Source organism: Camelus bactrianus, chromosome 35 (assembly GCF_048773025.1).
Source record: "Camelus bactrianus isolate YW-2024 breed Bactrian camel chromosome 35, ASM4877302v1, whole genome shotgun sequence".
Lineage (NCBI taxonomy): Eukaryota > Metazoa > Chordata > Mammalia > Artiodactyla > Camelidae > Camelus > Camelus bactrianus.
The window spans coordinates 11,735,483-11,761,207 of record NC_133573.1 but is presented as its reverse complement, the minus strand read 5'-3'; the positions used below and the strand labels follow the sequence as shown (position 1 = coordinate 11,761,207).

Sequence of the window (25,725 nt, the reverse complement as noted above, 5' to 3'; positions counted from 1 at the left end):
AAACTGTCTATACCTGAATTTAAAAAAAGGAAAAAAAAAAAAGTGAACCCAGGATACTCACAATTAACAGAACTCCTTTAAAATCACCTCTTAGGATTCCCTGCTGTATGTCTTCATGTCTTCCTTTGAGGCTTAGCTCACCATTGAAGCAGTGTAGGGATTCTAGACCATGCTGTACTGCCATTCTTTAGATTTCCCTGAGGTGGCAGGTGGAGTTGTAGATTCAATAAAGTTAAGTAAAGTAAAGGCCAGGAAAATGTAAAATAGGAAGTGCTGAGGGATGGAGTAATACAGAGAGGATAGTTGAGAGTGGGGTTGCTCTAGAATCAGCTACTGACATGTGACTTGTATTCCTTTTCATAAAGAGGTTAGTTTACAAGTGAAATAACATTTAAGTAAATGGTCACTTATATACATTAAAAATTCATGAACTAAAAAAAACACTTTTAAGAAATCATTGTACAGGGGGGAGGGTATAGCTCAAGTGGTAGAGCACATGCTTAGAATGCATGAGGTCCTGGGTTCAATCCCCAGTACCTCTAAAAATAAATAAACCTAATTACCTCCCCCCTTGCCAAAATAAAATAATAACACAATAATAAGTAAATAAAAATACCCAAAAAAGTTTTAAAAATAATTTTAAAAAAAGAAGAATGAAAGAAATCATTGTACGGAGGTTTCTCCAGTCTCCAAGGTCTCCGAGAGGTTTAGCACTTACTGTGTAGCAGGCCTGGGATGGGCAGAGTGTACCATGTCCCTGCTCTCACAGTACAGCTTAAGGTTGATCATAGCATTAATTTCTTGGATATTTAATGCTTGAGAATCTGAGGACTACCTAGTAAGAAGACCCTTTTTTAAAACTCATCCTGATTTTGCTGAAATTTTAGAGTATATTTTAATTTTATTTGGTTATTTTTATTTCTTAAGATATAAGAGGTTGCTGAATTTGTGCCTGTATTTTAATTTTAAATGTTTATTTAAAATTATTTATCTTATTTAGAATGAAAATGTTATTATCTTAGCATGAATTTTTTCATGAAACTTACTCCTTTTTGAACATTAAAGTAAAACTGTTGGAATTAATGTATCCCTTGAAAAATGTGCTCATTTACAAATTGAAAGTACTCTGACATCATAATATGCATCTGACTCAAAACAGCGTATATAATACAATACAAAGCAAGAGTTCTGTAAACTAAAAGCCAGATCTGGCCCACAGTCTGTTTTTATACAATTTGTGAGTTAAGAATGTTTTTTTATCACAGCGAAAAAAAAGTGACAATATGTATGTTCATGTATAACTGAAAAATTGTGCTCTGCACTGGAATTTGACACAACATTGTAAGATGACTATAACTCAATAAAAAAGGTTTTAAAAAAAGAATGTTTTTTTTTTTACATTTTTAAAGACTTAGAAATTATAAAACAACCAAAAATAATATGCAGCTGAACAAATGTGACCTGCAAAGCCTAAAGCATTTACTGTCTGGCTGTTTATGGAAAAATTTTGCTGACCCCTGTTATAAAATAATAATATATGTCTATGTCCCAGTTTCTGATGTCTACCCTAGAGGCAGTCTTTATGTAAAATATGTGAAATAATTAGCCTATTGAACAACAACAAAAAAATTTCAGCCAACAGTTTTACCTCTTTTTTTTTTTCCCACTATCATTCTTTATCTAAATTTGATACTATCTTTTTTTCACTGACTCTCCCTCCTGGATCTCAGGGTGATCAACAGGAGAAGAGCAAAACATATAACAGGTAGTTTTCCACATTAAGGCATGAAATCCTTTTTCCAAATGAAATCTTTAGAGGAAGCACAGCGAATAAAACGGATGAAAGGAGAACTGCTGAAAGGGGGCCCAGTAGGGGCCGTGGCTAATATGAGGCAAAGCCCTGCTTGCTCCCCTTCCTTCCCATCTCTGTGGTTGAGCAGGAAAGGGCTTAAGGAGAGAGTCTGGGAGCAGTTCAGCTGTCAGTCTAGAATGGTGATTCAAATTGCATAATTGTCTTCTATATAATTATCGGTGACTTTGTATCTCTATAATACTCTACGTGATTGATACTCAGTTACTGCTGGTTTTTTTTCTTTTTTTTCCTCTAGGGACGGAAGGTCTTAGACAAACTGTATGAGTTAAAAATACATTTTACAAGTTTAAAAGGACTTCTAGGGCCTGAGAAGTTAGCACCAAGATGTCAGATTGTGAATATCGCAGCAGAAATTTTTCTAAAAAGTGGAAACCTAGATGGTGCCATTTGGGTCTTAAGGGGTAAGTTATAAATTCTTGTCTTTGTATTTGCCTCAAGTTGATACTGAATTGTGGGTAATAATTTGGTCTAAACTAGTAATCATGTGGGTAGGAAAGGTTGTATAAAATGAAAGGAGAACATTAACCTCACTTTAAAGAAGAAACTATATGAACCTTTGTTGAAAAGGTGGTTCTTACTTTGGCGCAATCACCATATAAATGCTTTACGTGATTATCTCAATTAATCTTCACAGAAACCCCATGAGGTTGGAATTATTACAATCCCCACATTATAGGTAAGAAAATGTTACGAGACATTAAGCAGCTTGCCCCAGATGACTGACAAGGAGTGGAGGCCAGATTCCGTCCCGGACAGTCCAGCTTTCAAAGCCCAAGCTTCAGCTGCTGAGACAGGGAAGTCCCGACTGCAGTCTGCGTAAACTGTTTCTGTACATGCACAGACAGGCATGACTTCAAACTAAGACAAGTGAAGTTTATTTTCCCTGGTAAGTCAGTTCATCTAAGAGAAACAACAGTGAGATTAAGCTAGCAGAAGCTACTTAGTTTGGTATGAGGTAAATGAAAACGTAGGTGGCACAGTAGCCGCAGAGCATCTAATGGTAGCTTTGGCTTCGTGCACCATCAAGCAAATTTTATTTGATAAAATGGAATATATAAGACTGAAGAAATCTCAAGAATCTCAGAGTTTTGGTGAAAGACTGAATAAATGCGTGAGTAAATAAAATAGAAGTCCTTTACACTAACACTCAAGACTAGCATGCATACATATTCATATATATGTATATAAAACACCTGTATTTGTTCACTGCTGAGGGTTTATGGAATATAGAGGCTCTGATTGGACTTCGTGATCAACAGCTTGTTGGAAAAGGTTTTCTTCAACTTAAACATAGCCAGTGAGGTTTCCTCGGAGAGGAAGAACAACCAAATACAAAGATAAAATACAAAATGGTAATAGAAAATACAAAATACACAAATACAAACTAGAATGTATATAGAAATAGGAGGTAGAAAAATGCAAGCCAGAGCTCACCAGCTCTGTGAGAAAGATGAGATGCAGCAAGAAATTAAAAGGGTAAAAATCATTGGTAGAAGTGGGCTTGGTGATCTTCTGCCTTCAAAGTTTCTGGCAAAACCAGTCTTTCTGAAACTAGAGGCTGGGGAGAGTTTGTGGTAGGGGCGAGGAGTGGTCTATGGAGATTTACAGTTTTTACAATTTTGATGCTTCAGTTTTGAGATTATCTTTTAAGATTCTGTCAGTTATAAATTCAAGATTTCCTTTTGCAGTGACCATGTCAATTGAAAGTCATTTTCATAAGTAAAATTTTATTTCTTTCCAAAAAAGACCCACAGAAGTATGTTAAATTGTCCCCAGAATTTTTTTGTTCTTAAAAGCGTTCTGCAGTGAACAGGCCATTCTCAGGAAAGCAAATACAACTGCCTTGTAATAAGTGAGAGCAATACTGAACTTGTATTAAGAGACAAAAACATTAACATCCTAAACACCTGTCAGACCAGCAAAGGTTAAAGGTTTGTGATATGCCTTTTGTGACGGTAGAAAGAAACAAGCCTTCACATACGTTGTCTTTTTGATAAAATATCTGTCAAAATTTAGTAATGCTAATTTCTTTTAATCTATTAACTCCATTTTTAGGAATTTTTCCTACAAACACATTTACATCTGTATACAAACGTATGCACTGTAAGTTATCTGGAATCTTTTTTTAATCATCAACAGTGATAACAAACAATTTCAGATAACTTAAATGTCCATTAAGGATGTACCAGTTAGTGAAACTATATGATAGCCATATGATGGAATGGAATGAGGGACATCTGCAGGTACTCATTGGAATGCTCTCCAGGATCTTTTACCAAGTAAAAAAAGGGATGTGCTGAACAGCGTACATAGATGCTACCATTGGTATAAAAAAAAAAAAAAGAATACATACATATAATCTTTATACTTTTGAAATATTTGTATGCACAAGAAACTATTAATAGTGGGTGCTTCTGGGAAGAGAATTGAGTGCTTGGAGGGCAGGAATGAGAGGCACATTACCTTTTTACGTATTTTTCTATACTTTTTCCTTTAAAAAACATACGCCTTTATTACCTATTAAACTTCTTTAAAATGAAGTTTGAGAAATGTAGAGTATTTTACACATTTCTTATTTAGTGGGTGGCAGACTTTATGGTGAGAAGAAATCAGTTGTTTTAGCTTTTCACATTTTCACTTAGCCGTTTTAAACTCTTTCTCGGCACTGATACCTTGCACCCTGGCAGATAAGCAGCAGATTCCTACCTTGCTTTCTCCCCTTACCAGCATTAAAAACAAAGAAAGAAAGAAAAAAAATCCTTAAAACCATAATTTTAGTTTTAGTCAAGATTTGGAGGCTGAAAAAAAGTGTCTTAATGTTCTAGAATACAAATTTTGTTTAAAAAATGCTATGCTATTTATTGAGAAACTGCCCTTGAATTTTAAAATAACTTCTGTTACCTTTATAGAGGTAATACATAGTCATTATAGAGACATAAGAAGAGATGAATAAGCAAAGATGGTGGTAAAAAGTCCATATCAAGCCACCTGGAAATGAGTGTGTAAATTAAATGGATACATTTGTTACTGACCGCTTTAGTGATGCTCTGCAGACTCCTTAGTGCCTTGCATTTTCTTCAGGCGGCCGTCTTCCTGTGGACATCTTTCTGTGAAAGGGAATATTTCTCTACAACATAACTTAATGGGCTGCATGGTTTTCCATCTTATGAATAAATACAGATAAACATAGAGACAGATCCATGAGTCCCCTTTTCTTGAACTAGCTGGTTTTTAAATTTCTATGAACAACAATCCCTGCTAAACGTCCGTGCTAAATCTTTATTATGTCCTTAGGATAAATTCTGATGAAATTACTGGATTAAAGGTAAGGGCAGTTTAAAGCTTTTTGGTAAATGTTGCCAAATTTGCTCCTGTTGCCATCCAGATTTGCAGCGAGTTATTTTGAGTTTTTTAGAAAGCCTCCTTTTGTGAGAAAATCCTTAGAGAACTGTCGTATAAGGATCTTCTATACAGACACTGTCCTATTAGGGACCACAGGTGCATATAAACTGTCCAGATGTTAGTGCCCAATAGTACAGTTTTTAGTTACCAGACAGACAGTACACTTCAGTTTAGGCAAACCTTAATCGGCTGTTCATTACTTTCCATTCCGGGTCTTGCCATTTTCTCCAAAAGATATTTTAAAACGTTAGTTGTTATTATACTGTTTAGTGTAATGTTCACAGTGTTTGTACTTTTTTCTTTTTGTAAGAGTCAGAGTGGATCATCAATACACCACTGTGGCCTTGCGATAGACTGGATGTGCTCAATCGGCATAATCTGCTCTGTACAATTGCACATGAAAGCTTAGCAAAGAGCCTTTATAGACAGACATTTGAAGTTTTACAAAATCTACCAGGTTTTCAAAAGTCTGAAGGTATGTTTTTTGAAAGTTTAGCTTAATTATCTCTGGCCCATCTGGTGTTTAACTGTTAATAAGAAACAGTTCTCCACCTGTTTTGGTTGAGTTTTATATCCCAGCACATATTTTTAATGATGTTGTTTTTTGTAAAATGTGTTCTCTGCAAACTGAATATGCTTTCCTGATGGTTTAAAAAAAATAAGATGCTTATCTTTGGATTGTTTGTCAGCAGTTCCTAAAAGGAGCATTTCCTGATTCCCCTTTTCCTACTTCTGTCAAGTCATGAGCAAACAGTATGTTAAATGCCCCCAGCAAGCGTCATACCTTAAAATAATTCATTGCATTGGAAAAATAAATAATACTTTTTCTTTTATCACTTAACAAATATAGAACTTATTTTCCATTACCTTGGAACATAGGAAAACATGGAGGAAATGGAGGAAATTAAGCAGATAACAAGTTCAGAGAAAGAGAATACTGTGGGCAGTGGCAGGTAGTGCCCTTGAGTGCTTGCAAGTCACATGCAGGCAGCATGTCGAGGGAAACAGCAGAAGCTGTGGGTCAGGAATGAGCTGAGGGATGGGTCAGAGTCATGGGTTAAGTTTAATGAAAACAAAAACATTAACGTGAAGGCCTCCCCTCAGTGCTTTATCAGTGTCCATTTTCCCATTTATTCCACTGGCATATTGCAATTAGTGTTCTTAACTGTTTCTCCCTCTAGACAATAAAGTCCTTAAAGGCAGTGATATTTTCTTTATCTTGGTATCCCTGGTACAATGGCTGCTGTAGAACAGGCTTTTGATAAATAATTATGTTATAATGAAACAAAATAATAATAGTGAGATTGAGCAGATGGTTGTGCCGGACTTTAGAAGATCCTGAATGGCAGACTAAACAGACCTTCTTCTCTATGTGTAGTAAGGGGTCGCTAGAGTTTTGGGGACAGGTAGTGATGTAATCAAGCTGGTGTTACAGGAAAGTTCCCTGGTGGTAATGTTTAGAAAGAGACTAAAAGTAAGGAGATAAATTTCCTAATTAGGCATAGACCACTAAAAAACCCTACAGTGATAAAGACCTGGAGTCTAGGCACTGACTGATTCTAGGCAATAAAAGAGTTGGAAGTCTCCGAGGGGGCTTCACTGTCTTCAAAGTAAAGAGCAGAAAGGAGTAGACATACATAGTAAAGGAGGGCTTTTTTAATTTTTTAAACATTTTTTGGGGGAAGCAATTAGGTTTATTTTCAAGTTAATTTATAATTAGGTTTATTTTTTATTTTACGTATTTATTTTTGGTGGAGGAACCATGGATTGAACCCAGGGCCTTGTGCTTGCTAAGCATGGTCTCTACCACTGAGCTATACCCTCCCCACTGAGTTTGTTTTTTTTTTTAATTTGAGAATGAATATTTATGAGGGGATGATTTATTTTAGTCATCAGAAGGAGAAGTCTGAGGTGTGCACTGTAGATAGAATGCAAACAGAACTGTGCGGTCATTCATCAGAGACCCTGCACATGCAGTCACCTTGTGAGGACCATGGATAGAGGTGTTAATGCAGCCTCTGAATTCACGTTCCCTTCACATTATCCATTACACAGTAAATAAACGGTTTTGCTTCTGTTGAGTGCTTTATTTGTCAACTTAGACAACATGTAAGATGATTGCATTTTAGTGACTATGACTCCTGTAGTGGGTAGGAAGGGGCCAAGGGGAGCAGAGAGGAAAGGAGAAGCGTTAAGAGGGAAGTTTAGGAGATGAAGACACATCAATTTCATTATGTCAGTTATTTTTTCTTTTCAGAAACTGTGGAGGTCTCACAGTGTAGTCTTCTTTTTAATAAACTTCTGGATGCCTGTATAGAAGACAACTGCCTTGGCATGTCATCCTCTGTAGCAGAGTTCATGATTTCAAAGAGCATCCCTACTGATTTTTCCTTTCTTAGAAGATTGATTACTTCTTTAGGAAGGAGTAATTTATGGCTCAAAGCCAGAACCCACTACAAAAGTAAGTTACATTTTAAAAATTAAAATCTGATATATTGGTTTTTAATTTAATTTTCTAAACCTAAATCATGTGTGATATTTACATTGAGGCACTGAATATATAAAAAGAGCAGTTGATACACATTCAAAGATACTAAACAGATCTGTACTCTTTTGAAACCTGTTACTAATTACTATATTTTGTTTCTAATTGCTGTATCTTTTATTTCTTTGTGTATTAACATGTCCACTGGATGATGTGAAAAGGAAATAAATGACACAATTTGAACCAATTTGGTATATTTTTTAAACAGGAGTTAAACAATTGGTAGAATGAAGTTTAAGAAGTAATCACACACCTATCACTGATCTTTATGGTAGAATATTTTATAACAGGCCACAGGAGGTACAGAGGCTGCCGTTACAATGCAGCATGACACATGACAGTTTTTCATGTGGCTCCTAGTAATAGAACTTTGTTAATCTGTTTACAATTGTTCCTCTCTAATAAGTAAGCTTAGAAAACTAACACTTTCTCTAGTCCCAGCCTCTTCACAGGTATTTTAATTAGAACACAATTTTGTGTAGAATCTAGATCTAGAAAGGAGTTCTTTTCTGCCTTCAGGCAGTAATTTGTCTTAAATTTTCCTTTCTACCACTGTCATCCATATAACAAACATTTGAGGACCTAGTGTGTGTCACCCCTGTGCCACCCTACTGGCACCAACAAAAACCTCTCTCAGCTTGAAATTGTTTTTCACGTTGCCAGCTGTGATCAGTTTAGCAAGTGGTAACTTTTTTTTCCCAATGAAATGAGAAAGAAAATATTAGCGTGCATTACAGTTAGTAAGGTTAAGTATTATTTGATAAAATTTTCATTTCAGTTACATATAATCATGTATGTGTACTGGGTCATTATGTAAAATGTATTTCTTATTGTAGATTACAATCAAAAGAAATTTCAAAAGCAGAATTTTTTTGAAGATGATCATAAATTTTGAGGAAAGGTAGAATGGTTTGTTCATAACACTTCATTTCACTTTTGTGGTTATGTTTCAACTCCTTATACTATTTCCTTAAAGACTGCTAGGAATCACACTACAAAGTATGTATGTACTATTTGGTGTAACTTCATGATTTTAGTTTTTAGAATTGACGTTAATGAGGTCACTTTTTTCAAATGTGCAGTTTGGGGGAAGTGCCATCAGAAAGCATTTGTATGCCACAGAAACAAGTATTAACTTGGAAACATTTAAATGAGATTTCTATGAATCTTTCTATTTTTTAGTTGGAAATAAAATTTTGTATTAAAACAGCTAAACTTAATCATTTAAAAATTTGTATTAGCAGCTTTATTGAGATATAATTCAAATATGAAGTTCACCCATTTAACATGTACAATTCAATGGCTTTAGTGTATTTACAAAGTTGGGCAACCATCACCACAGTCAATCTTAGAACATTTTCACCAGGCCAAAAAGAAACCCCATGTGCATTAATAGTCACTCCCTATTCCTCCAAATTGTTCTAGCCCTAATGATAATTTATTTTTTAACTTTTTTTTTTTTTTTTTTTTTTAGTGTGTGTTAAAGCAGTTAATGCCTGGGTACAATTCAGTACCTTTCTTATTAGCATTCTTCCTTTTATCTAAACACACCTGTGCCTAATTTTATGTGCAGTAAAACTTCTGGGGCTTATGCAAGTAAGGTTATATGGGTAAAGAGTGTTTTTGTTTTTATTTAATGTACCTGAGTTATAAAATGAAATGAATAATTCATAGTCACTGATCAGTCTTCAAAACATCTCATTTCCTGAGAGTGTTGACGTTAAAGTATCAGTGGAACTCTCTTTGATTTATCTTCACACATAGCTTACCACAAGCTAGGAAAGACTTTCAGTGCCTCATGATTACGTCTAGAGCTCCGTACTTAATTCTGAGCTTACGGCTAATTCTTCTTCAAGGCACTTATGTTACGGCTGTGGTGCCAGTGCCTTCGTTTTGCTTTTTAAAAAAATATGTTTACAGCTTTATTAACATAATTTTGCATACTATAAAACATATGCATGTAAAATGCACAGTGCATTCATTTTTATATTCAGGGTTGTGCAGCAATCACCACAGTCTAATTTTAGAACATCTTCAACACCTCCAAAAAAAGAAATCTGAAACACATTTGCATTCATTCCCTGTTCCATGTATGTTCCCCACCCGACATAGCCCTAGGCAACAATTCATGTCTCTGTCTCTATGTATTTACCTGTTCTGGGCATTTCACATAAATAGAATCATTCAATATGTGGTTTTTTGTGACTGGCTTCTTACACTTAGCATAATGTTTTCAAGGTTCATTCATATTGTAGCCTGCATCAATATCTCTTTCCATTTTATTCCTGAATAGTACTCTATTGTATGGAATTTGTTTATCTGTCCATCAGTGATGGACGTTTGCATTGTTTCCACTTTTTGGCTATTAAGAGTAACATTGCTCTAAACATTCACATACAAGTTTTTGTTTGGACGTATGTTTTTCATTTCTCCTGAGAGCAGAATTGCTGACTCATATGGTAAATCTGTGTTTAATATTTTGAGGAACTGCCAATCTGTTTTCCAAAGAAGCTGTGCTGTTTTACATTTATATTGCCACCGGCCATGCATGGGACTTCCGATTTCTTCACATCCTCACCAGCACTTGTTACTAGGTTTTTTTTAGCCTTCCTAGTAGATATATAGTGGTGCTTCACTGAGGTTGTGATTTGTATGTTCCTAAGATTAATGATGTTGAGCATCTTTTCATGTGGTTATTGGCCATTTGTATATCTTTGTGGAGAAATGTTTATTGGATCCTTCACCCATTTTTTTCTTTGTACTATTTTAAATGGAGGAGTTTTTTGTTTTTTCTTGCTGAGTGTGTAAGTGGAGGGGTACTTATCAGTACACTTACGATATGCATATACATAAATATATACACACACACACACTTCAGATATAAGTCCCATCTCAGATATATAAATTCATGGTTTTTTTTCTATTCCATGAGTTGTTTTTCACTTTCCTGATGCCTTTGCTTTTGTCCCCAAACTAATCAGAGGGAAGTTGTCCAGGGACAGCAGAGTTGCCTTCCTGATGCTCCTAATTTGCTACCTAGTCCTAAAAATACTGCTTTTCTCTTGGAGCTAAAAAGTCAGGAAGGGGACTACACTGCTGGTGGGAATGCAGTTTGGTGCAGCCACTATGGAAAACAGTGTGGAGATTCCTCAAAAGACTAGGAATAGACTTACCATATGACCCAGGAATCCCACTCCTGGGCTTCTATCCAGAAGGAAATCTACTTCAGGATGACACCTGCACCCCAATGTTCATAGCAGCACTATTTACAATAGCCAAAACATGGAAACAGCCTAAATGTCCATCAACAGGTGACTGGATAAAGAAGAGGTGGTATATTTATACAATGGAATACTACTCAGCCATAAAAACCGACAACATAATGCCATTTGCAGCAACATGGATGCTCCTGGAGAATGTCATTCTAAGTGAAGTAAGCCAGAAAGAGAAAGAAAAATACCATATGAGATCGCTCATATGTGGAATCTAAAAAACAAAAATAAACAAACAAAAACAAAGCGTAAATACGGGACAGAAATAGACTCACAGACAGAGAATACAGACTTGTGGTTACTGGGGGTGGAGGGTGGGAAGGGATAGCCTGGGACTTCAAAATTGTAGAATAGATAAACAAGATTACACTGTATAGCACAGGGAAATACACACAAAATGTTATGATAACTCACAGAGAAAAAAATGTGACAATGAGTGTGTATATGTCCATGAATGACTGAAAAATTGTGCTGAACACTGGAACTTGACACATTGTAAAATGATTATAAATCAATAAAAAATGTTAAAAAAAAAAAAAAAAGTCAGGAAGGGGAGATGTTAGTGTTTCTTTCTATTACTTTCTGCCCCTAAAGCCAAATGGAGTATTTTTCTTTTCATGTCTGATTTTAGGGGAAAAAGTAATGTGAGTAAATTTCTACTCAGTTTATTGGCTTTGGTTTTCCTCTTCTGCTCAGAAAAGTAAAACAGAAATGCACATAAATTATATCTACCGATAGCTTGGAGAGTTAACAAGTCAGTGATTGGTTGGTCCTGGCAGTGGTCTAGGGAGATGGGACTACCTAGTGGTTAGGGTTCCAAAATCTGGAGTCAGAAGGCCAGGGTGCTTACATACAGCTCCCCCCCCCCATCTATCATACGAGCATTGTTGTGCCTAATTTCAAAGTTGGTGAATTGTCAGGTTAAAATAAGATAAAACCTATATGTACCTGGCGAATAGTAGGTCCTCAAAGATTAGTCATCATCATCCACAGTAGAAAGATTTCTTGAAGAAACTTATCTTAATAAGACATTTTAAGCAAATTTTACACACAGATTTAAATTGGTTTCAGTAAAATATTTCCCATATACAATTTGGATGTCCCAAGACTTATGTATAGAAGATTTCCCTATGTATCACTTGTAATAAGTACATAAACATTTTAAAAGAGTTTAAATCTCTTCTTTGGAAAAGTGAAATTTTCAGAACATGAATTGGTGAACAACACATAGAGTGCCTACACGATGGAAATGTATTTTATTCATTTTTGTATCGCATGTTTAGCACACTGCCAGCGTGTAGTAGGAACAGCACACATTTATTGCACAAGCTGTAACAGCACTATAAATAAGGGTGCTCAAAAATACTGTAAAACTATGTGATACAAAGTAAAATCTTCAAATTCTATCTTCTATTTTCTTTCTACTCTTTGGATTCATAATTCTTTTTTTTTTTACATTTTTCATCGAGTTATAGTCATTTTACAATGTTGTTTCAAATTCCAGTGTAGAGCACAATTTTTCAGTTATACATGATGGATTCATAATTCAAGATAGGGAGTTATTATAAGTATATATAAAGTTGCTATTAGACCCAGGTCCCATTAAAACAACACCCGAGTAGCTATTTCTGATTTTTTAGTTATTCTGAAATTATGTTGTGTTGACTGTGGCTTGAAATAAGTGGGCAGTTGCTCCAATGAGGCTCAAAAGTAATTCTTCAGAGGGTTTTTTAAAATTTCTCATTTCGTATTTAATGTTTCAAAAACATTTTACGAAGTATGATTTCACATGTACTAGGATAAGCTCACTACCATATAATTTGTGCAATAAATCTGCTTCTAATGTGAAGAATTATTCTGTAACAAAAGTAATTATCACCTCTGGATATTTTGGAAACCTAGGTTTTCACCTGTTGGCGTTTTAGTAAAGTCTGATCTGTTACTTGATTTTCAGGCGCTCTTTCATTGGGTTGTTACCCACCATTGGAGGGGAATTTATACCAAAAAATTCTACTGATTCCTTCCTGTTTGTCTGAGATCGAAATGCTTCTAGCTGTTGAAATCTTCCTGGTATCTAACGCTAGTAGTATTCAGAGTCCTGAAACTTCTACAGAGATGCTGCAGATCGTTTTAAAAAGGTTGGTTGAAATAACTTTAACTGCACCCTGAAAGCAGATTGTGGCTCCCTACACCTGCCCTAGGATGTAAATGTTTTATTTATGTATATATATAAACATATGTAAAGCATTTATATATTTGTATACTTGTGCATGTATAGTATTGACAAACTTTGGTAACATTTATATTGAGAAAGGATTTGACCTTTTGAGACTTAAAACCAAACAAGTTAGTACCTTTCAAGAAACACTTTAACAACTTCAAAGATCTTGTTAGGTGGTCATAGAGACAGATCTTCTTTAGGTTTGGATCTTTCTTGTGTACTGATAGTTTTTAGATAGAAACCTAGAAGTTATTTATCTTTATGGTCATCACAGAAGATCTAAGAACCAGGTGTAAAAGGGAAATATATGATAATTTATTAGGTTCAGTCAAGAATCCTCTTGAAACTAAAGCCATTAGCCTAGTCTCAATATTTTAAAATGTTGTTATAAATGCATAAATATTATAACATAGCTCTTGGACCAGAGTGGCATCCCTTCAAATAATTTTATTCAAAGTCCAGAATTTAGGTTTACAACACTCCAATTTCTTGTCAGCTTTATCCAGGAAACTTGTAATATGAGGATCTCATGGGATTCCTATTTTAGAGTTTTTTGACCAGAGTTTTGCTTCACTTTACTGGTGGTACAGACCAGATCCTCAATCTGAATAGTCTATTAGTTATCTGTTACAGTTTTTGGATTATCCCAAAACTTTGTGTCTTAAAACAGCAAATATTATCTTAGTTTCTGTAGGTCAGGAATTTTGGGAGTATCTTATTAGCAGGATGGTTCTGGCTCAGTCTCTCGTGATGTTGGAGTCAGGATGTGATCAGGACCTGAATCACCTGCCTGACAGCTTCACTGGGGCCGGAGGATCCGTTTCCCAGCTGGCTCACTCACATGCCTGCTGGCAGGAAGCCTTAGCTCCTCGCCACATGGGCCCCTCCACAAGTTTCTTAAGTGTCTTCATGACACGACAGCAAACTTCTCTCAGAGTCAGTGATCCAGGAGAGAAAGCAAGGAGGAAGCTGCAGTGCCTTTTAGGTCAGCCTGCTGGTTTCAAGGATTCTCGCATAAAATACAAGACTCCTGGGTTGGAGACAGGACTTTATTACTTATGGCACAGCAAGCAGCATGATTATCTGCATATTTGTATCTCTTCCTCTTGCTCCTGAGTCCCACAGATGGGCCAGGATGGATACCTGCACATGCAGTGGGTTCCGTTACCCAGGAGAGGACTCCTGAACCTAGAAACCCAAGTCCTTTATAAAGGGATAATAAGCATGCCTGCCCCCCTGCTCTTCAGGAAAATACTGTCTCCACCTTGTAAGGCTGTAAGCAAACCTGTCTTTTGCTGCAAAAGGAGAAACTCTTTGTCTTTCAGAGTTGTTCACTGTATTAGACATTCTTGTAATCTGGAACAAGGGGTAGTCAGTGTATTTGCTCTCAAAACTTAAAGAAATGCAAGGGGCCATGAAAAATTGGTATCTAACAACTTAGTGTCCTAAGTTGTACAGTGTCGTTTCTGCTCTATTTTTGATAAACAAGTCATTCAGCCCATCCCATACTGAAGGGGAGGAGAATTGGGAAATAATTTATTTTAGGTCCACTTTTTTTTTTAAACCCACTAAAATTAGCTTTTTTGTTAGAGCTCTTTTCTGAAGGCTTCCTCTTCACCACTGTGCACCCCAGTGGCATGACGCATTTGGGCTCCCATCACCTCCAGAGGATTTGGTTTTCTCATAGCTTTCCATTCCCCACACATGTGCAGCCTCTGTATTCAGTACTGAATTTGTGATGCTAGTACCTAACAGTGGCATGCCTGGGTCTTTGGTTTTGTCCAAACCAATGTTGTTTTCTCTATTATTATTATCATATTGAGCCCTGCTGTCAGCCGAAGGAGGCTGAGGTGGTGTTCTAGGAGGTGAGAGGCCCAAACGAACAAATGCACGAGGAGGTGCCATACCGCCGGACAGACTTCAGCCGGAGACACCATAGGGTTAACAACACTTTATTTCCACAGGGAGGTGCGCCTATGATGCACCTGTCCTGCTTTTATCTGTTTTCTGTCAGCACATGCGTGGTCTGAGTTTCTTTGTTCATTAGGCTTACAGAATATCTCTAGCACAAGCATACTTCTATTTTCTTTGTTCTAAATCTTACATAATTGATGCATGCACGGAGCAATTATTTACTGCACACTATAAACATGCTTTGATCGTGGCCTTGGGTCCCACGGCCTTAACTCATCTCAAGATCAGCTTACACCTGCCTTAACCTCTGAGAAAGTTTTATTCATCATTAGACTTTCAAAAACTGCATGTGGTTGGCATACGCCCAGTCTACCAGATTTCAGGCACTGATTCCTAAGCCAGAGTGTACTAGAAGGCTCCTGACCAGTCTTTCCTCTTTTTGACCACTGGTTCCTGTTCCAGGTGGAAGTCCTCATTCCCACCACTCTGTAGACCACACTGTGGTGTTAACGTGGGTAGGCTCACCCTCCGGCCTTCTCCTGGGCCCTCTGAGTGCCAAGAGCAGGACATAGGAAACACCAAGAAAAAGCGATGCCTAATGACGGCCACATCTCTATTTTAAATACTTCCTATTCCCTGTCTATAGGAAAATGGAGACTGGTAGAAAAGTTACTTTAAAAGTAAATTCTAGCACTTTAGTGAAATACTTTTAATTAGGACTGAAGAAAATTACTGGAAATTAGTAAAGGCATATAGCTACAATTTCTGTTACCAAATGTGAGCTACATATTAAGTATATGCTTATAATTTTAAAAAGCCATATCAAGGTAAAACACATGAATGTTATTAACTTCAAATTTGATTAAATTTAATACTCTATGCATTATAATAAATAATTATACAATTATTAACTTCAAAAATAGGTTATTAGCTGTATTGTAGATTATTGTTTCCAGACTGTGGATTGTAGCCCATTTATGTAGTGAAATTAGGTTAGGGGGTTGGGACCATTTAATTTTTTGAAAAATGAAACCTAATAGAAAATATAGTACATTGTCATAAAGGCAAGTCTTGTTCAGTTTTTATGTATGTGGGTGTATATAAAATGTCTTTTACTGTGTATTATAGTCAAACAAGTTTGAAATCCACTGTTAGAATGTAATAAAAAGACTGTCATAGCTTAGAACCAAAAAATGTAAATTCCTATCTTTTGAAGAAACTATATAGCTTCTTTTTCAAGATTCTGACTCTGTGAGGTGTCCACTTTGTAGATGTGAAGAAAACAAATCTCGGAGCCAGGATGATTATCAAGCTGCAATGAAAAGATTAATCATGGCTGCTCGTATATCCGATCCAAAGCTTTTCATTAAGCACATGACTGTCAACGTTAATAAGGAACAGGTTTATAGTTTGGAACAATGGTCTGCCCGGAAATGGCTGAAAAAGAATATGAAGTGGGCTGAAAAGGTTTGGCTTTTCAATAACCACTAGTTACTAAAGGCTTTTTTTTTAAGTTCAAGTACTCATTGTTGAAAATAAAAGGCCCTAAAAATAAAGACAGTTTTCACCATATTCAGCTTTTGCTCTTTATTGATTTATAGAAAGTTAATTTTCAAACACTAAAGATTTTGATTGATGTATGCAGTTTATAACAGTTTTATCCATACTGAAAATAATTTTTTGAATTACTTTTTGACTTCTCTTTAATTTAGGTAAACCTAAGTGTCGTGAATCCTAATTTATTCTGAAATCCAAACAATGGAAAATCACAAACTGAGTGTTGTGCAGCATTTAATAAGAGGGAGACATAAAGCGGAAATATGCAAGCAGGTGTCTGGAGCCTTCGGAGAAACCTTTAGTGGTATGAAGTACATCTCGTGAACACTCAGTCCACTCTCTGAAGCATAGTCTACATTTGTATTCTAGAATAGTAAAATAAATTGGAAAATGACTCAAACACCAAAAGTCCAGAGTACCTTCTGAGTTAACCAAAATTTTTAAATTATTCTTTTTTCCTTTAGTGTATCTTAGAATACTATATGTATCTTGAAAATTTGTAATTTATGTAAGTCACATTAGCTATGACTAAAGAACGTCTTTTAAACAAATATATCAGAACTTAAATATCCAAACAAGGATTGTTCCTTTCAATCTTACTATCTTATTTCAGTCTTATCTTATTATGTTCCTTTTCTGAAGCCATCTTCAAAATCTGTAGCAGTCATTCTCCAAGGTGGTCATCCTCAATCCTAAGTTTGATACTTTAGATACTTTAAACCATAATTTAAAATCATTTAGAGAAAGAGTCTGAATAAGGTAAGAAAAGAATAAATGGTGACTAGGGGGACTGAAAGTATTTCTTAAAGGAGTTCCCAAAATAGAATGTTGGCAGCATCATTGGAAAAATCTATAACCTCACAAAAATAAAAAAGTTAAAACCTAGCACTTAGAAAAATGCCTTACTATGATAAAATGTGGAATGAATAGTCTTGTGAAGGGGAGATGGGAAATGAGGCAGAAGGAGACATCAAGAAAGAGGCCCAGTTCTCTAGTATGAACAAACTGGGTGACTAACTGTCATTACTGAAATTCAGCATCTAGGAAATAAATTGAGTTTGGAGATTATTACCATGAGTTTAAGATGCCTTTGAGGACAAGTGGAGAACAGTAAGTGGGCAATTATAATTCAGTCTTTTCATAACTGAAACCCAAAGAAAAGAACTAAGGAAATATGAGACCATTTAGATGCTGGTGGCAAGGATGCATTTGAAGGGATGAAGGTGCAAGAGATGATAAATTAAGCTTTTAGGAAAAATCGGTTTGGGTGGAATGGATTATAAGTTGACCAGATTGTTTATAATGAGAAGTGAAGAACCATTAGGGCTGGAACAAGACGAGGTTTTTGTTTTTTGTTTGTTTGTTTTCAGCTCAGTCAACAGTGCCAAAAGGTAGGAAAGGGAAAAGAGTGGTAACTATATTTGCCTATTTCTCCTGTGGCAGTTTATGGGGGTACACAAAAGCGAAATACTGCTATTAGTAAAAAAAAAAAAAAAAAAAAACCCAAGCTCATGGTGGAGAATGCTTATGGTTTCAAAGTATCCAGATGTTAAAAGGGGCCAAAGTCAAAAGGAAAATGCGAACCAGAGAAAAGAGAAAAATTTTAATTAGCTATATTTATGTAAAAAAAGCCAAAGGACAATCTTCAATAAGACCTTTAAAGTATGAAGCTCTCAGCTCCGAAAGCTCGCGGGCTGATCCATCAAGCCAGCCTCGTCCCTCTCCTGCACCCTGGGATGGGACACCCGGGCCATCCTTACTCCTGGCGTCTGGTGGGAGGAGGAACAGGTCAGAGAAAAGTGGCGTGTGGACCCTTGCCAGAATGTAAGTAGCAGGAGGAGGGGAGGGGGTTCCGTTTGTGCCTTCGGGCTGTTCAGGGCAGAAATGGAGGTCGGTGCGGGCAGGGCTCAGAGTCACCTTATCTCGTTGTGCTAAGTTTTGAACCAAGGCAATGCCAGGGACTGGAGTACCCGTAACGCATCTGTTTTAATTTATTTTGAAATGAGAGACCTAAGATGATTTAACGTTTTACTGTTTCCAACTATCGTATTTCCCCGAAGCCTTTGACTTACCCTAGGAAATTGCTGTGATTCACATCTCATAGCAAAAGATTTAGAAAAGGAAGCTTAAAAACCTAGATACTTTGCTATAATTTATTAATTTATCCAAAGGGCTTCCTGCTTTTGTGGGGGTTTTGCCTTTTTCTCTTCCCTAAGAAGTGTTAAACTGAAAAGCAGTGAAAATTTTCCTGCTTTTATCTCTCCTTGATAGAACAAACTACTTTTTAAAATCTTACAAAATAGTTGCTAAGGAAAGTCACAGTTTAAATGAGAGCCACCTGAGGCTATTAACTGTTAAAATAAGTTACTTTCAAATAAAAATTGTGCCAAATGGCCAAAGATCAGTAAGAAGACCTCTATTTGGCAAACATTGTTTCTATAAAAAGCAATTTAAACAAAAGTTTTTCTTAAACTACTCATAATTTGGCTTTTCCACCAATTTAGATATCTCTACCAAATTTGACTTGAAACTGCACAGATTTAGTGCCTCCCTTTAACAGCACAGTTAAAATCAGAAATTTTCATTTTATGAAATAGAACGTAATTACACTATTAAGTGGATTACAGCAGCCATTTACGATGGTTTGTAAATGAACTGCGTCCTTCCAACCCTCCATCCAGAGAATACCATCTCCTTGTAAAAACCTTCCAGAACCCAGCCGTTCTAAGTGTTACCAGCTGGGATTTTCCCCTCACACTCTGCATGGCAAAGTCGCTTCACTTGCTACAGTGTTTTGTAATTGTCTGCTTGTGTGTGTTCTTCCACTCCGGCTCGCTCTCCTAGTTTTTGGAGAGGTGGGCCTGTCTTGATGTTTTTCTGTTCTCAGTACTTGCATACAGCCTGGCACATAAATGCTTGGGTAAATACCTGTTGATGAGTTGGGTCAGTTAAGGCCCCCAGAGTTACTCCCAGGTGTAGTTAAGACAGAGGAAACTTAGTTATTTTGTAGTGTGCCTGAGGCCTTTTCCTAATGGAAGGATAGTGGCTACCTTGAATACGGGCAAGAACCACTCATGCATGAATTTGAAAACCAGAATCTTGCAGTTGACCTGGATGCCCCAGGCGCTGGGACTCTTACTGCAAATGGGAGCCCCAGTTCTACTCTGAAGCAGTGGCTCTTCAATCTGCTGATAGTCATTTGATTTTCTGTGTAGCTGATCCTGTAAGGAAAAGAACCACAGATCTGAATCTTCTGGTCTTTTTAGCAATTATATTTCTCGTAGTAAATTTAGAAGTTGACATTGGTAATTATCAGTCAGGCCCCTTATCTTTCATCTTCCCAGGGCCTGTTTATTTCTGGCCAAAGTGATAAAATTGGGTGCTTGGTCTTGTAAAGATGAGGACTAACCCAAGATGTGTGGCACAGGAGAGGGCAAGCAGCTGTGCCTGCTGGCCTTTAACCTTATTTACGCTAGACTTTTTTTTTTTTTTTTCTCATCTTAAGAAGTGGGTAAACCATACGAAACAAAGAACAAGTTCAGGCAAAACTTAAAATCTTCATTTGACTTTTAGCATACAATTGGGTATCTAAAGATCTTTCCCTAAAATTGTATTAAGCAAGTGTATTTAAAGAATTAAAGCTTAAAGGTTTCCTGCCAGCTGCCTTGGTCCTATAAAGTGATAGAAACAGGATTCCTTAAAGCATTGGTTCTCAAACTTGACCTTTGAGAACCACTTGCCCTAAAGGATGGTTCCTTCTCTTTCTTGCCTTCTTATCTCTTCTGCCTTTTCCAAAACTGAATCCTGATCTGATCACATCTTCCCTGTTACTTAGTTGTCAGAGCCCACTCTTAAAGGAGAGCTTATGGGAAATAACCAATTTTTTCCAAGAATTTAAATAGGAAATGATCATCTTAGAATAATAATTTGGTTGAGTGTAGATCAGAATTATTAAATAAATACCTTTCTTATATATGTAGGCATTTTCCTATAGAAATAGCACCGCTGGGTGAGAAGGGAAAAGTTGTTGGCAAAAAGAAGTCATGTGCCCTCTCCTATTGGCCCTCCATCTCCCAGTTGATAAATACTGCCTTTAAAAAACCCATATTAATTCATTAAAAAAAGGCAGTTGCCATGGCACAATATGGTTTATTTTACCCACTTCGATTCTTTTCCATTTTGAAATGAGAAGTGCTACCACTGTGAAAGCTTAATGTTTTTATTATTAAGCAAGTGCTAACTTTCTTTGTCTTTGAATAATAAGTCATATTTACTTGTTTGGGTAGATTCACTGTGTTAGCTAAAGTTTGAAATTAAGTTGTTCATTTGTAAATTTTGACTTGTCTGTAGCCTTACAGTGTCTTTTTAAGACTTTCAGGCATCGATCCCTTATTGCAATAATTCTGAGTTTTCAATCACAAAACTTGTTTTCAGGGAAAATGTTGCATTTAACTGTGTGCTCTGTCTATAGATGAGCCCTCATTAGAAGGGGAAAAAAAGAATTCTGCAGGTTTTTATACACTCTGAGTTGAGTAACAATAGTTACTTTTATGAATTTTCTGCTTGTCAAATGTTGCTAAGTCACGCACATTATTTTGCTTAAGTTTCACAAAAATCCTATGAGAGAGGTAGCACCTACTTTCACATGATGTCCTCCTAGAAATGTACAAAAGTCAGATGCAGGATTCCATATCCAGAGAGCTCAAAAATAATTACAGTGTTCAAGATTACATTTCATCTTTTAGAAACAATCTTTAATGAATATTTCCAGCATTTTAAATCTGTCTTCCAGCATTTTTTCTTAAATACACAGCCCAGATAACTTCAGTCTAATGAGCATCAGATAAAAGCCAACAATGATACACATATTTATTGCTGTTTCATTTGTATTAAATTTGTTAGTCATTGTTCTCAATATTAGGATTGTCATTTTTCCTTTTTTATAAAATCAAGACAAATTTCAATAAAATTCAGTAACTCAGTAGACATTTTCTACAGCAAAGACAAAGTTTCTGAGCAAACTACTCCTGCCCAGCTGACTATGGTGTTAGCCCCAAGTATTCTCTAAGTTAATGACAAATTTTATATTTCGATTTTAGGGCAGTGTGTGGTGATAGTACATATGACACAGGTATTTTTCTTGTAACATATATGCTGGAAATCTTGGCATTCTGCACACTAATACACTAGACAAGGTTTATGGAGGGAAAATACCATTCAAAACAAGACATGTGGAAATTTCTGGCTTTTTCATCTGCACTTGCAGCTTCCCAGATGGCTTGATGTGGAAAAATGCAGACACACTTGAAGCCCTAACCGTCTGCTTCTTAAACCAAAGGAAAGAACTACTAGGGGACGTTCAGGTGTTTTTTCTATTAAGGGTTTTGTAATTGTAGAAAGCCCACCTCTGGTCATTTCCAATCATTAACATGCTGGGGAGAAAAATGCATGTAACATCTCTCCCCTGCTTACCAACGACACACAAGTTAAGCTAATTCATCTTTAAGAAACCAACTGCTCCTGGACCATCTGTCTTATTTACTAGATGAGGAAACAGACTCAGAAAGGTGAAACAATTTGTCCTTGCTCACACAGCTAGGTAGTGATGGAGTCAAGATTTGAATTCAGATCTTAGAGGCTCCAGCCTGCCTAACCATTGTGCAGACTGCCTTCTCTGACAATGTCGTGTTAAATTTGCCTTGAATTGTCCTACATCAACGTGGTCCAGTAGAAATACAGTGTGAGCCACAAATGGAATTTAAAGTTTTCTGGTTGAAAATTAAAGACAGTTAAAAGCTGGTTGTGTTTTGCTTTTTTTTTTTAAAAAGCAAAAAGTTCAAGTGAAATTAATTTTAATAAACTACCATTTTGACATCTAATCAGTATAAAAATTATTAACGTGATACTTTGCATTCTTTAAAATCCAGTAGGCACTTTACACTTAAAACACATCTCAGTTCGTAGTGCTCACCTGTGCTAGTAGCTACCTTACTAGAAAGCAAAGCGTAGATTCTCATTCTCTTTACTGCAGTGTGAACCTTTTTTTTAGGAAATAGCCTATTTACCAAAAAACGAGGCAGAAAAACACCTAACTCTTAATCTATAATAGCCTAACTTTTAAAAATTCTTTATCTGGAGAACTTGATTTAACATTCAGACTTGTATTTGAGAACATTTTATTTTCTTTGGGAGAATCTCTTGTCACGCTTCCGAGTATTAATGTTCTTTATTAGTCATTGCTCAGTACTAAGTTTAATTATCCCCATGAATACAAAGCAACAGTGAATGAATAATTTTTCTGGGCAAGTAAAGACCAGTACTTTGAACTACAAAACTTTTTGTTGTTGCTTTGATTATTTATGATGGAAACACTTCTAAAACATGCTCTATAATTCTCTGCACAACATACTTTATGCTCGGTATTTGAAAGTCATTAAGGATAGATACCCTAATTTTTGCAATCTTGCTGTGAGTGACTCTTTGGAGACTAGTTCTCAAGTAACTCAAGACAAATCTTGTAAGTTGCTTTCTTGGCTCAATCAGCCTCTTATCAGTTCTTATTCATAAATGTTTAGCTATATAAACTCCTAAGCAGTATAACTGGGCTGCTTGCCTCTCAAATTCTTTGTGAATCAAATTTGAGGCAGTCAGTCTTTTCTAAGTTGATTTCAAAAAATTTTATTACCTTTTTAGTATACTTGAACTTTTAAACTTCCTAACACCTCTTTTATTTCAAATCAGTTATCATGAGTTTCTTTCCACCATTTTGTTTGTTTTGATGCCTTGCTTTTGAAAATCCGGCCTGGAGCATGACTGTTGGACAGACTACATTTGCACATTGGATGGAGACATTTTGATTTCATGAACTTCTAAGATATTGCTGCAACAGATGAGTAAAACAGGTTACTTTGCTGACATTGTAATCGTAGGCCTAAGTGCTTCCTTTGATTTTTGTTGTTGTTGTTGTTAATTTTTAAGAATGTACTCCATCTGTTCATTGTAAACAGATGAGGCAATAAGAAAAAAAAGGAAAGGACTTGCTCCCTATCACCTAGAGAGAGCCAGGTCTGGACTGGGTAGGGTTGTACATCTCGTCTCTTCTTTGCAAGCTTCTAGCCTTGTACCTGTGCCATCTTACCTAAGTGCAGTGTTCAGTTACTTTGTGATGACGTTTGCTGAGATTTCAGTCCGTCACGGGCAGCACTGAAACGTTAATCAGAATGGTTCTTTCTTCCTCATTGTGTCTCCATTTATTCTCAGAAATCTTCCAAATGGGAGGAGTATTTCTGGTGTCTGTGTTACAGAATAGCAAGGTGAATGGTTAAGTAAAAATCACCCTTTTAAACATTTAAATGAATGCCTGTAACACAGTGTATCCACAAGACTCTTGCCACAGCAGTCAACCAGAAAATAAATGTAACTATACACTGTTGTTTGAAAATGCACTTTTTTTTTAATAGGCCATTCTTTGATTTTTCTTTAAAATACATCTTCCTATCATTCTGTTAATGACACTTATGCTTCATTACATTACCTTGGTTCAGATATATTAACTGCATTATGAAAATATTTTTTAAACATTTTTAATGCATAAAATTTGACAGAATAGGACTTGAGCCTGTTGGTGGTTTGTTCTCAATGAGTATACTGCTCTGCAAGTCTATGAGAATGGAGGCATGGAGAAAGCTCAGAGCTCCAGAAGCAGGGGGCAGAAAAGGACTTTTTACCTGGTGATTATTGTGTAAATAATAATCACTTTTCAAGACTTTTATAAGAGACTGCTCATAGGATTTTTAAAATCACTTGGTCAGTTGATGTTGGAGACTATAGTTTCATTGAAATTCTTGCTGAAGCTCTAAATTGTTGGAAAAGTTCATGTGATTCAAATCATGTTCCTTTTACCTACTTAACCTTTTTAAAAAATAGACTTTATTTTTTAAAGCAGTTTTAGGTTGCCAGCAAAAGTGAGCAAAGTACAGAGTTCCCACATATCCCCTCCCTGCCACACACAACTCCCACCCCTTGTAGGGTACATGTGTTAAAATCAGTGAACCTACACTAACATCATTATCACCCCAACTTTACATTAGGATTCCCTCTTGGTGTTACACATCCCAAAGGTTTGGACAAATGTACAGTGACGTGTTATCTACCGTTGTAGTGACTCTGCCCTAAACATCCTTTGTGCTCCACCTCTTCATCCCTCTTCCCCTCCAAACCACTGATCTTTTTACTATCATCATAGTTTTGCCTTTTCTAGAATGTCATATAGTTGGAATCATACAGTATATAATCTTCCCAGATTGGCTTCTTTCACTTTTTTTTTATATATAGTTTTATTGAATAGTCAGTTTACAATGTTGTGTCAATTTCTGGTGTACAGCACAGTACTTCAGTCATATATGCACATACATATATTCATTTTCTCTTTTTTTTTTGTTTCTTTCACTTATTAATGTGCATTTTCATGTCCTCCATGTCTCTTCATGGCTTTTTGAGGGCTCATGAAATAATAATAATAGCACTGAATAATACTCAGTTGTCTGGATGTACTATAGTTTATTTGTTTACCTACTGAAGGATATCTTGGTTACTTCCAAGTTTTGGCAGTTATGAATAAAAGTAAACATCTGTGTGCAGGTTTGTGTGTAGACATGTTTTCAGTTCATTTGGGTAAATACTAAGGAATGTGGTAGTTGGGTCATATGGTAAGAGTACCGTTAGTTTTGTAAGAAAGCACCAGACTGTCTTCCATAGCGGCTGTACCATTTTTCATTCTTACCAGCAATGAATGAGAGAGTTCCTGTTGCTCCACATCCTCACCAGCATTTAATGTTGTCAGTGTTTTGGATTTTGGCCTTTCTAATAAGTGTATAGTGGTATCTCACTGCTGTTTTAATTTGTATGTCCCTGCTGACATGTGATGTGGAGTGTATTTTCA

General features: G+C 36.2%; 1 protein-coding gene and 1 non-coding gene across 3 annotated transcripts in view; both read left to right on the top strand.

The window, feature by feature from the left end:
• The window catches only part of LOC105071880 (protein TOPAZ1-like), a 54,397-nt gene extending 37,608 nt beyond the window's left edge, over nucleotides 1-16,789 (top strand). For both annotated transcript variants that reach the window (XM_074358232.1, XM_074358231.1), the window contains exons 16-20: nucleotides 2,109-2,274; nucleotides 5,586-5,750; nucleotides 7,533-7,736; nucleotides 13,047-13,230; nucleotides 16,499-16,789. In XM_074358232.1, coding sequence (XP_074214333.1) covers nucleotides 2,109-2,274; nucleotides 5,586-5,750; nucleotides 7,533-7,736; nucleotides 13,047-13,230; nucleotides 16,499-16,718 — 939 coding nt within the window. In that variant the 3' untranslated portion in view covers nucleotides 16,719-16,789. The remainder of the gene's footprint in view (nucleotides 1-2,108; nucleotides 2,275-5,585; nucleotides 5,751-7,532; nucleotides 7,737-13,046; nucleotides 13,231-16,498) is intronic.
• On the top strand, nucleotides 469-542 carry TRNAS-AGA (transfer RNA serine (anticodon AGA)). Its single transcript has one exon. It is a non-coding gene; the product is annotated as a tRNA-Ser (tRNA).
• Nucleotides 16,790-25,725: the final 8,936 nt, after the last annotated feature.